We start from the raw sequence: 12,868 nt of genomic DNA, 5'->3' as shown, positions 1-12,868 counted from the left end.
GTTTAACTTCTGTTCCTGGTAAAATAATGGAGTCACTGGTTAAAGATGCATTGCAGGATCATCTAGACAAGACTGCAGCAATAATTCAGACACAGCATGGGTTTGTTAAGGGAAAGTCTTGCCTGACAAATTTGATAGGATATTATGATGTGGTTACAAAGGAACTGGATGCAAAAAATAATTTTGATATCATATATTTGGATTTCAGGAAAGCTTTTGACACTGTTGCGCATGGAAGACTATTGTACAAATTGGAGCAGAATGGTATTAAGGGTAAGTTGCTACAATGGATAAAAGGATGGTTAAGTGGGCGAAGACAGGAGGTGGTAATCAATGGGTGCTGCTCTTCTTGGACTAATGTTATTAGTGGGGTCCCACAGTGTTAGGTCCACTGTTGTTTTGTATATTTATCAATGATATTGATGAAGGTATATCAGGCTTAATGTCGAAGTTTGCAGATGATACAAAGGTTGGCAGGGTTGTTAATGACAGTAATGGCAGTGTGCTACTGCAACAGGATCTGGATAATTTGGGCAGATGGGCTAAGAAGTGGCAACTGAAGTTTAACCTTGACAAATGCAAAGTACTGCATATGGGTAGAAGTAACCTCAGAGAAACATACCAACTGTGTGGTACTACACTTAAGGTGGTAGAAAATGAAAAAGACCTGGGAGTAATTGTGCAGGCAGATATGAAGTTTTCTGAGCAATGCAGACAGGCTGCCAGGGCAGGTCATGGGGTTTTGTCCATGATATATAGGAATTTTGCTAGCAGGGAAAAGGAGGTGATTATCCCTCTGTATAAGGCAATGGTCAGGCCACGCCTTGAGTACTGCGTACAGGTCTGGAGGCCTCATTTTAGGAAGGATGTAGATTTACTTGAGCGTGTACAGAGAAGGGCAACAAGATTGGTGAGGGGAATGAAATGATCCTCTTATCCAGAGAGGCTTAAGTTCTGCAAATTGCAGTGGCTGGAGACTAGGCACCTGCGCAGTGATCTGATTGAGGTGTATCAGGCCTTGAATGGGTTGAGCACGCTGAATTCTGATGGGATCCTTCCACTTGTTCAGATTACGAACCTAAGGGGGCATAAATTCAAATTAAGAAAGGACAGATGTAGAATAGATGTGCGGAAATTTGCCTTTAGCCAGCGGGTGGTTAATTGCTGGAACAAACTTCCATCTGTCGTTGTGGAAGTTGATAGGTTGAATAAATTTAAGGAGGAACTGGACAGGCATTTGGAGGGAATGGTGTGATTTTTTTTTTTTTTTTTTGCTGATGCTGCGTGAGCTCATACACTTGCTTTCTTGCATCACATGCCACTACTACTGCTATAATAGATCTTCTGGTCACTTTGATCCGCAGTACTAAAGTAATAATAGGCACTTAATCAAGAAGAGCGAAAGAATTGTCACTGTATTGAAAGCTGTATAGGCAAACTGCAATAAGACTAGATGATCAGATATCACCACTTCTAAAATATATTAGAGCATAAGAACAGAAAAGGATTTAGTTTTTGCACCATGGGGACCCCATGCTATTTATTTCTCTGTGCACTGCATTGAAAGCTCATTGGTCAAGTGAACCTTCACGAATCAGCAAATACATTTTCAAAGAAAATCCTGTGGTGCTATAAACACTAAACGAAAGAAAGGACTTGAGGAAAACCGTGTGGAAATGAAGCTTATCAGATGAAATGAAGTGAGAGACAAATTTAGATTTCTTTCGAAGTGCAAAAATCGAAAATACCCTTATCACTAATTGGGTTGTGTTATTTTTTTAAAATTAGACTGCATAATTAATCTAGTGTTGTATTTTTGTCCACAATTGTTTTGTGTTGGTGAAATACCATTATTTTAAGATACTCAACGGAAGTTGTCTTAAAATCAAATTAAGTTTAAACTGCCAACTAGAAAAGAATGCTGCAGTATAAAATTATTATAACTCATCCTTGAATACTACTGATGAATAAAGAAATATTTTTCGCTTTTCATTTTTTTTTTAATAACTGTTTTTCCCATTTAGGTAATTCCCACACGCCTCAAGAAAGTCGAACTGCAGATATAGAAATTCGAGGAAATTCATCAACCAATGGAACAATTAGAATTCAGCAAGCGACAGAAAACCACTCTGGAAACTTCGTGTGTGAAGCTTCAAATGGGGTGGGAGATTCTCTAAAGAAAATAATAACGGTTACTATTCATGGTAAGGATAAAAAGTGAAGTAACTAATTCAGTGAAATATGCTGATTCCTGGGAGGTCCCTGTTGTGAGGGATTTAAGTTTTTTTTCACTTTGCTCTAATATATTTAAAGTTTTAATGATATCATCAAACGTTAATGTACAATTCCTTGTCTCGAAGGTGCTCACGAATAATTCTTTATGAAATCCATGACATTAATACGCTAAATGCTGTTATGTTTGTGTTTTTGATTATTAAAGAAATTAAGCAGATTCGCATATAACTTGTCTTACAGAAATATAGCATCTAACAACAACAAGCAAAACATTTTATTGGCGCATAATACACTGAAAATATCGAACAATAATTCATTTTATGTATTAATAGTAGTTCAGATTTCTGATACTGTGTGGCGCCTTGTACGTGTGTCATACATACAATTCACATAAACGCCATTACTCGAGCATTAGTAAGAAAAGCTAGAGAGTCTGTGCGATATGAAGCCTGGAATCTTTGTTTTACTGAAGATTTTCATGCTTTAAATCTACCAGGTAATTATACTTATTGTGGTTTTGTACTTCATCGACTGTTAAGTCTCAAATAAAGTTTCCTGGAGTACCATCGATGAGAGTATTTTCTAGGCTACAACGATGATTCCAGTTTCACTGTGGGTATCCGGCGTCAATGTAAAATGGAAACATGTTGTATTGGTGGTGACCTCCATAGGAATGTTTTGCACAGGACAGATTGCAAAAGGTGAGTTTACTTGTAGTTCTTGTATGTGTATATTCAGCTGAAGTCTTTAAAAAATAATACTTTTACGAAAACAATACCGAGTACCTCAATAACAAGTCATATTGAATTAATTAACGAATTAAACATAATAAAACCAAATTCAATTTTAAAAAAACTTAATTATTATCAAATGCTTCGCTTTCAGAAATATTACAAATAACATTTTGTTGTACATAACGGAATTGCTTATTTGATGGCTAACCTTTCAGCACTAGTGACTTTTACCACTAATGTGGTGTTTCCTTGTTCATGGTTAAATGAACATGGCTGTCTTTCCTGAAATGTCTTCCTTTTTACCTTAGACAGATGCTTAATAGGAAATAACGCAAAGTCCCGTTTCCTTGACTTAATAAGGAATAACAATTCCTTGAAATTTGTTGGCCACACTATTTTGGTTTTGCTTATATAAACAGAATACTATGCGTGTATCTTCTCTAGGCATCTGCAGTTCATTAGCAGTGATTAATTCGCATTCTCTTGAACCTTATATTTAATAATTGAACATTCTCACACTTTTAATCGCTGAAATTAAAAATCGCAAAATAAATGGGCCATTTTGCAAGATTAAGAATAGTTTAAAGAATTTCTGCATCATTTTGATACGAGTTAGAAGATATTTTACCATTTAGGCTTTCTTTAGTCAAAATTATTCACAGGAGAGAAAGAAACTAATTTTCTTATACAACTGTCAAACAATCTGTAACATTAATACAGCTGGCTTAAATCGGTTTAACATTAAAATGTTACATTGAAAGTCCTAATGTACCCCTTTTCGAATTAACTTCTTGTCTACTTAAAATTGTTTTTATACTTTTCTTTTTCTTTCAATCTTCATCTTCGACTTGCAATTTTTTTTCAGATGCGCCGAAAATTCAACCATTTTCTTTTCCATCTACGAGTAAAAGTGGAGAAAAAATAAGTGCTGCTTGTATTATTGTGAAAGGAACCGGTCCATTTTCATTCAGCTGGATGAAAAATGGAAAAGATATCCAGAAAATAGAAAATGTAAAAATAACTTCGCACCCAGAATATTCCCTCATCATTATTGATCCCGTCACATTCACAAGTGCTGGAAATTATACATGCGTATCCCGCAATTCATTTGGCACAGATAGCTCTTCAGCACTTCTTGTTGTTAAAGGTAAGTTTTACTTGCTTTTGTTTGAATAAACTTTCTCAACGTGGCGTTCTTATAATGTAGCATTTACAGCAATTCTATGGTGAAATCTAACTGGAGGTGATATCTCGTAATTTTCATACAGCTTTACTCTCAGAAACCGCCGAATATCTATTAAACATTTAATTGAAAATGGGTTGCACTTAGTATTGCATTTTACTATAGTATAGAGACAACAACCAGTTTAATGTGATTAGTGCCCTTTTTGTTGAGGAACTTATAGAAGAAAAAATAATAGCTAGATATCTAAATACATTTAGATAAATATATTTTAAGCATTAATCATAAATGGCAGTTAGAATCCTAATCTAGCTGCCATTATGATTAATAACAATTGAAAAATGCAAATCGAATGATAATAGGTTTCAGTAAATTCTCTTATTTCGCAGCACCACCCAAATGGATAAAAGAACCACAAAATGCAGAAGTTGTGGCTGGAAATTCTGTGTCTTTGAACTGTGAGGCATCTGGATCGCCTGTTCCAAGACTAAAGTGGATTAAAATTGCTGGTAGGCGCGCATTTTATTTAAAATATTGGAATTTTTCATTAATTTTATTTTCTTTCTTTTTTATCCTTTTTTTATTTTCCTTAATTTTTTGTAATTTATTTTCAACGGGATTTGTAAACCACCGTGTAAAAATCGGAAACATTCTTGTAATTAGCCTGATTAGATTTCTGTATTAATTGGACTTAATTTTGCGTATTCCAAAGTGAACATCAAACCTTCCTTATATTAAATAATATATAAAATTACGCGAAATTTTTCCCAGAACTTGGAGTTCGCTCAAAAGCGCCATGCCATAATTAGTCCAGCACGAAGAAAGCTGTTAATTAACCTATGTGAATATATGATTTTTGATGCTGCATATCATCTAGGAGAACTTGGCTACTTGCACATTATCTTTCAATATATATACCTAATGTGTGCCTTATATTTCCTGTCCTTTTGAAGATTATTTATTAGGTGTATGCAATTTTTCTATTTAAATATAAAACAATTTTTGCGACTAATTAGTCTCATGTTAAAAATCAGTGCACTGTTAATTACGTGGCATAGTCATAACACACATTACTATTCCAGAAATGTTACATTTTGAAAAACCAGCGCAGTCTGCAGTCCTTTGACTTAGTTTTTACTGTTCTTTTTATTATTCTGTTGGTTCTTTTCTTGCGCCTTATTGCCATTCCATTGTTCTTTACTTTTCTGTATTGCTTATTTTATGACTATTTTTCAGTATGTTAAATACACACAATTATTTTTTTTTCCGAGAATATAATCTTTGTTCATTCCCTCTTCCTTAATTTATTCTTTGAAAGCTGGATTACATCTACTTCTGGTGCGTCAAGTATTCTTCTCATTATAACATCATTGCAGTTCTTTTTGGGCTCATGATTTTGGTCGATATTGTTGACTCTTGATGTTGGCGATATGAATCTCAAGTCGTTTATTTCCTGCTCTATTCCACTATCTCAAGATTCCGGTTTATAAATCATCCTTTTATAGGAAGTCGGTACAGATCTTTCATAGGCATAGGTAGGGCAGGTTAGCAGTAACCATTTTTGTGTTTTTCGTTATGTTTTAGTTTTGTATTCTGTTTATTTCGTCTTCGATTGATAATAGAGCCCGGTATGTTTTAAGCTAATGAAATGGGCTCTGAAGGGATTACTCCTGATCTCGCGTTATCCTGGCTTGGCTGTGAAAGGTGGTGTTATTGCTTTGCAATGAAGATTTTGTTTGTGCTATTAAACATTTCAAACACTCTTATCGGATTTCTATTGATATTAAGAGTAATTATTAAGTAGAGTAAGAGTATTAATAAGAGTAATTAACTCTTTTTAAAATGAGATTAATTTGATATGTTTAGCATAACCTTCTCACTTAAAGCTGAATATTTGTATATCACTGCTAACAAAATGTCTAACGAAAGGTCCTTCTCCTTACCTCCAGATGACATGAAAGGAAGCCATTTCGAAAGAAGTGTGGTATCCCACAATGGAAGTTTCCATTTGTCATCAGTGACTGCCGAAGAAGCAGGGAGTTACCTCTGTGATGTTAGTAATGATGTAGGAGAAAGTCTAAATAAAGTTATCACTCTCACTGTTCATGGTAAGACAAACAATTAAGATGTTTAAAAAATGAGGTGTGTGGTACTTTCACATGTACACTACCAACGAATTTAAAGAACATTTGCTCATGGCAAATCCCATAAAATAAATTTATACGCTTCATATCCATTGTTTGTTACAAATATCTGCACGTATATCAATCAGCAAACAATTTTTCACAATGTATAGGAATGAAAATGAGCAAATTTTTCCTTAGACTCGCTATCTGTCAATGAACGAGTGTCTCGGGAAATTATTTAGTTAGTTGCCATCTTAGGGAAGTTATCTTATCTCACAGCTGCCATCTAAAGATAAGAACGTCACATTTTTATTCCAGAGAGAAATACAATATACACCTGGCAAATCGTTCTCTTCAAAAACGTAAAAAAATACACAATAGGTTAAGATCTAAATAATAAAGGTGTTTATCAGTGTCATCCTCATGTCTATTTGATTTTACTGTTATAGACGAAGTTTATCTTTTGAGATTTCTTATCAGTATTGTTTGCTGTAATTATTATCTGTAATATATTGCAATTTATATTTTTTCCTGACGTTTTGAAATGTTACCACTATGTGGCGCTGCTAATTCTACACTGATGTTTCCGTGATATTTTTGTGCCATAACGTGTCTGTTGTTCTGACAAAAAAGTACCTAGAACATAGAAATTGAGTTAACTTTCTTACATACAAAATTCAACTTGTTGTCAGACAGCCAATACTGTGGTTTATGTATGCATCATTGTGTGAAAAATATGAATAGATTCTTCTAAAATCTGCATTTATTTCTCATCTCCCAAATACCGAACAGAAAAGCAATGGCTACTCTGTTGCGTGGTTGGAATGAACGTCTGCGAATACACACCACCCTCTCGCTGATTCTCTTCACTGTGAGCAGCATTTTGGCTACCCAAGGTAAGTTATTCTTCTTTCAATGTTATATATTTTTATGAAGTTAAAAAACATTTAATTAGTGATCAGATGGTTCGGAAATGTGCTTATATTTTTACTTTGGCTAATTGTTCCCAATGCGAAATATTCAAATATATAAAGAGGCCTAAAATGATGAAATTTGTAAACGATAACTTCAAAACACAACTAGTGTGGAATCGGTATAATTTTAGTATAATGCGAAATATGGAATGTGACAAGATACGGTAAATCATATCACTGGATTAAAAGTGCTTATGACCTGTTTCCTCTTTGGATACTAGTCCAACTATGAATAACTTTTATATCACCAAGCAAACTCTAAAACCAGGCATTAAGCTGCTCCATTGCTTTTGAGCGTGGTCAGACTGCTGCATTTATTTCAAAAGCTGCCAGCATATATACTCTTGAATATATTTTAAACATTTTAAGTGCTTTAACCTAAACTGCTGTTCCCTGGATTGGAAAGGTCTTTCCAAAGTTTAAAAACTCTCTCGGACTATGTAACCATTTAAATCTTCTCTACACTAGCCAAGCTGTTTCAAATGCATACTTATGATTTTTCCACCAAATCCTTCCTAATTGCCCAGAACTCCAGAGCCTAAAGAAGAGAACAACAATAAAAATTTATTGTTTGTGTCATTAATGTGCAATCATTTGCAATAGTGGGAAACTAGGCACACTGTCTGATATAACAGATTCTCTGATTCGACTTCTGTCAAGATACTAAATACTTATCGCATTCATTTTTACTCTTTTATAAAAGGCTGGGTCATATTCTTTGGCTCTAGCAGCAAATAAATAGCGCTGGAGATATTAAAATTTGATTTTGAAATTGGTGTGTCCGATTACTCAGCCATACTCAGATGGACTTTGCATTCCAATAACCCAGTATCTTGAAAAAAAAAAAAACAAAACTAAACTTTTTGACAACCATTTTAACTTTCCACGATTCTGGTTGTTCGCTTCCCTAAATAATTCTTTGAAACAATATTATAATTAAGCGAAAATTCATCTCTCACTTTAATAGACTTAGAAAGCCGAATAAATATTTTACTTACAGTACCATTTACATAATTAATAAAAAGAAAAGCATTAATCGAATAACTTTGCTTTTCGTTTTATGACATTCTATAATGAAACGCAATTCTGATATTGTAAATACTAATTGGCAGCCTGCTATTACAAGAATTTATTCTTAGATCAGTATTGACTCTGGCATACACTTTCTATTGAAAATACGATACTAAATTATTGTGTTGTATTAAAATTAAGCAAGATATTAAAGCTAGATTGTCATCTTAATTTTACCACCAATCAAACTTTGCATATTTGCTGCAGGCGTTCCGAAGATTCAACCTTTCAATTTTCCGCCCAAAGTTCAAGAAGGAGCAAGCACCAAAGGATTTTGCAATATAGAAAGAGGGGAGAAACCAGTTCGCTTCCGTTGGATTAAAAACGGAATTGCTGTTGGAAAGAAGGAGAATATTGAAATCAGAGACCATGATGAATATTCCGTTTTAAAAATCAATAATATTCGGACAGTTGATTCCGGTAATTATACATGCATCGCTGAAAACAGACTGGGATCAGACAACTACACCTCTTGGTTAATTGTAGAAGGTAAGTTGTAAAAAATTTATGGTTCTGCTTTAATATTGTCATTGCATTTTAATACTTTCATAAAAAAAGAAATAAGCCTTTCTGGGTATATAAATACCCAACAATAAGTGTTATATTTTTAAACATAACTTCCTTTTTAAGTACAAAATAATCAGTCATTGTCGCCATAAACGTAATGTTATACTCCGGGATTTTGGACTTTTGCTTTGTTCAATAAAGCTAAACAGAAATGTTATTAGTCATATCCTGTATATTTGTTTTATTTCTGATATTATCAGTATTCCTGACAATGCCTTTCTTCCAATTTATCTAAAAGTCTGTAATAATCTGCATCGTTGCAACATACTTTTGTGTCCCTCTGTTACGTTTAGATAAACCTCAAAAGATGATTTTTCAAAATCTTATTTCTCTCGCCTTTCGCAAGCCTAGATACGCCTGCAAAATCATACTTTTATCACAAATTTTAAGGGGATTCTTTAGTATCATGGCATAATCATATAAGGAAATTGACTTTTTTCTTCTTCTGTTTATTGGAATAATAAACTATTATTATTCCAATAGAAAGTACTCATCTAGTTCTTGGATTTTGCCAAACTCTCCTCCTCTTCCTCAACCATCCTTACAGGCAACTCTTTCCAACTCTCCGCAACGCACCACCTAGAAGTAAGCTTCATAAGGTTTTATAGTTATGCCCAATGTCCCCATAATGCTTATTTAATTACTTATTACATAATGCTTTGTTAATGCGGCCTATGTGGAGAATAATTATATATAACGGCGAGTTATATGGTTAGATGAAAGATCTGGTATCTGAAGCCTATTTTTGCATTATATGAAGCCGTCAGAAACAGTTATTCTGAAAGGTTTAAACAAAATCATCTTTCACTCTGCAAATCAAATTTTCTATTTAAATGATTTGTAATTTTAAATGTCGTGATTCTCCCTCTTCGCGCTACGATTTGGATTTGGCTAACAAGAACTTGAACAGCGTATTCCTGGCATAAAGCAGACTCAAAGTCTGAACGCCTGGATTTCTTTAGAGACCCATTATCACTTTCTACCTCCGTACTTATGAAATACAAATATAAATAGAACTATAAAACATTTACAGAATTTTAAATGTTTTATATTTCTATTCTGCTCTTAGATTTTTCTATCATTTATGAACATTTAATCACTTTCAGGATGAATTTCAATTTGTAATTTGCATATTTTTTCAGGTTGCACAGCAGGAATGTTAAAAATGGCCGTATTTCTATTACTGAATTCAGGCCTCTTGCGAATCTTGGCAGAAATGTTTTTATGAATTATCCCCCAATCAAGATTCGGCATAATCTACCTTCTACCACTACTGATACAAAGAAAAGTTTAGTATTTGATAGTGCTAAACGGATAAATTTGCATATGGAAAATATTATCGTACAGATTTACTTTATTGGGCAAGTAAATCTCAGTGTATTGTAATGGGTGATTTAACTTACCACTTATTGATTGGAAATTGTTCACTTGTAACTCGACCTACGCGCTAAAGTTTTGAATCAACTCAATGACGTCATCAGGCGGACTACAGTGGACACTAATATACTTCATCTGTTCATTACTAGGCAAATTAACGAATATGACGATACAGGAAACATTAGCAGCGAGTGACAATAGTGCCCTAAAGTGGACAACGAGAAATGAAATTTCGAGAGTACTACTTTTAACTCATCTGACCATGTGTAATATAAAATAAATTCTTTGTTTATACTCCGGGACGACCACACGGTCAGAAGAGTTTACAAGCAAAGTAAGAAACAACCCCGTAATTAGCATAAGTCCATAAATGACATGTGTTTCCTTTTCGATTTGCCTGTTTTGCTGGACGAAAACCTTAGTTCCGGGGGCAAAAGTCTTATTATCCATGCCTGAGATCTACCAAATCGGCCACGGAGTGGGGAAAAAAAAATTCCTTGCATCATTGATGGAATTCGAATCCGGTCTTTTCCATGTGCGAAGAACGATAATTATAATCGCATGCTACACAGGCGAACCCATATTGAAGAAAGCTGCAGAGAAGTGCGTCAAACCAATCGGGTTAATCGCCCCCCTGGATAGAGAAATACTAACATCTCGCCAATTCACCCATCATGCTTTGTTACCCATCTCATCCTTAGGGATCTAAAGGTGAAAAGGTAACTATAGGCAGGTCAGTTTAATATGTGTCGTGGTAGATCACATGGGATCTGTGGTATAATATGATCATGTAATACTATTTTCACTATGATATTGACTTGCATTCAGTTCTCTCCAGGGGCTTTGTGGAGAGAATTGAATGCGAAAAGTAATTTTTATATTATATGCGTTTCTTAGACTAGCAGTGCATTTGACACGATTCCATGGGAGATTACTACACATGTTAGAGCGTATTAAGATTATGGAGACGATCCTGAGGTGGACTTGAAGGTGGTTGAAGGATAAGAGCAGAGGAGGAGTGTTATAAATTGTCATTCGTCAGCGGGGATCAGGGTCATAAAGGAGGTTCTTCAAGGTTCAATGCTGGGAAAGTTGGGGGTAAAGCAAATAATCCTTTTTTTTTCTTTTTTTTTGCGAACTTAGATAACATATTTTAAACATGCGGTTATGTGTTGTATTGGTAATACATCGTATTTTTGCTTATTTGTTTTTAATTAGTGTTTGTAATTGCCTTAGAAATATTTTTGCGCATCATAACAAAAATAATGAGCTACATAACATTAAAGTACTCAAAGAAGAATTTAAATAGATGGTATGACCTTCATTATTTTGAATTATAATTTAGTTATTTTATATTAGCTTCTTCAGATGGTTTTGCAAGTACTCCATATCTGGGATTCATTTGGTTGCTTCAAGCAATCTTTGCTATGGAAGGGGAGGAAGTTTCCCCTTAACTTTTGCCAGATTGTCAACTTCAACCACCTGTGCAGTAGATGAAGTTGACAATCTAGCAAAATAAGGGGAGAACTGGATCGGCATAGCCTAGTGGTGGAAAGGGTGTATAAACGTACTTTTTTATGATGCAGAAAAAGCTTGATTTCTTAGATCTTTCGGCCTTTACTATTACACTGAAAGAGAACAATCTATGTTCATTTACTACAAATGTGAAATGACGAATAAATCTTGCTGACGAAAGAGGAAGCTGAAACTTATAGCTAACTACAGGATACGTGCAATTAGTAGGAATTTGCAAGCTCATAATTAGTTGCACTGGATTTCAAAAACATTTTCTAGGAATAATAAGAATATAGGAACCACATAATCGTGTTATAACCCAGGTCTAAAAGAGGAAATATTAAATATGACTCAAATTGATGAATCAACACATTTATCGATTTGTTTATCCATTCACTCAATCGCATGAATGAAGAAAGGAGTCGAATATATTAGGATAAATAAATCTCATTTTCTTTCAGCAAAAGGGTTGCATTCATTTAATGTGATCTTTGAATGGCATGTTATGCAGATGTAATATCTACAGTCTTAAAGTCACGAAAATGAGCACTTCTTGCATCAGAACAAACTTTTCATTTATTTTTTAAAAAAACAATGCAAAATGTACGTTTCGTGCTTTGATTCGCTGCGACTTCCTCTGGGTCCTGTTGCTCGGTCTGTGTTCAATTACAAACGAAATGGGACCATTTTAAACCCTAGTTTAGTTTGAAGTTAATTTGTAAATGAACACAACACTGAGGCAGCAATAAGATACTGAAGAAATTGTAGAAAATCATATCGAGAAACGAACGTTTTGTATTTATTTCAGAGAAAGAGATATGGTATTTTACCTAATTTTCATTTTACGCCAATAAAAATAATTCTTGTAGCCCAGACGAGGTCTGTGTTGTTCTCCTGGATGAGAGTATGTCATACTTCTAAGAACAATGAGCAAATAGTCGAAAGTAAAGATAGTATGAACGAATAATATTTTGGGGGTGAGGAGGAGAGACAAAGAAATCTTAGTTTAGAAGCTTAAAATTAAAAATATCCCTTTTCAGAGGTGTACACATCCATTACAGGAATAGATTTTATAAACTTCACTAC

General features: G+C 34.2%; 1 protein-coding gene across 10 annotated transcripts in view; it reads left to right on the top strand.

The window, feature by feature from the left end:
• LOC150084359 (cell adhesion molecule Dscam1-like) overlaps nucleotides 1-12,868 on the top strand; it is a 75,321-nt gene that overhangs the window by 7,839 nt on the left and 54,614 nt on the right. For 3 of the 10 annotated variants that reach the window (XR_016547102.1, XR_016547101.1, XR_016547103.1), the window contains exons 1-5: nucleotides 2,668-2,936; nucleotides 3,835-4,116; nucleotides 4,542-4,661; nucleotides 6,102-6,260; nucleotides 8,531-8,812. Coding sequence is in view for 7 of the 10 variants with exons in the window: in XM_090376002.1 (XP_090232128.1) it covers nucleotides 2,831-2,936; nucleotides 3,835-4,116; nucleotides 4,542-4,661; nucleotides 6,102-6,260; nucleotides 8,531-8,812 (949 nt within the window). In the remaining 3 variants the exon portion in view is untranslated. Of the gene's footprint in view, nucleotides 1-2,024; nucleotides 2,205-2,667; nucleotides 2,937-3,834; nucleotides 4,117-4,541; nucleotides 4,662-6,101; nucleotides 6,261-7,006; nucleotides 7,175-8,530; nucleotides 8,813-12,868 lie in introns of those variants that run through there. The other 7 variants (XM_090376002.1, XM_090376000.1, XM_090376001.1 and 4 more) reach the window with 5 other exon arrangements.

The sequence above is a fragment of the Mastigoproctus giganteus genome, chromosome 6 (assembly GCF_048544385.1).
Source record: "Mastigoproctus giganteus isolate SK-2022 chromosome 6, ASM4854438v1, whole genome shotgun sequence".
Taxonomy (NCBI): Eukaryota; Metazoa; Arthropoda; class Arachnida; order Uropygi; family Thelyphonidae; genus Mastigoproctus; species Mastigoproctus giganteus.
Note: the sequence above shows the minus strand (reverse complement) of the source record. Positions and strands in the feature narration are given on the sequence as shown.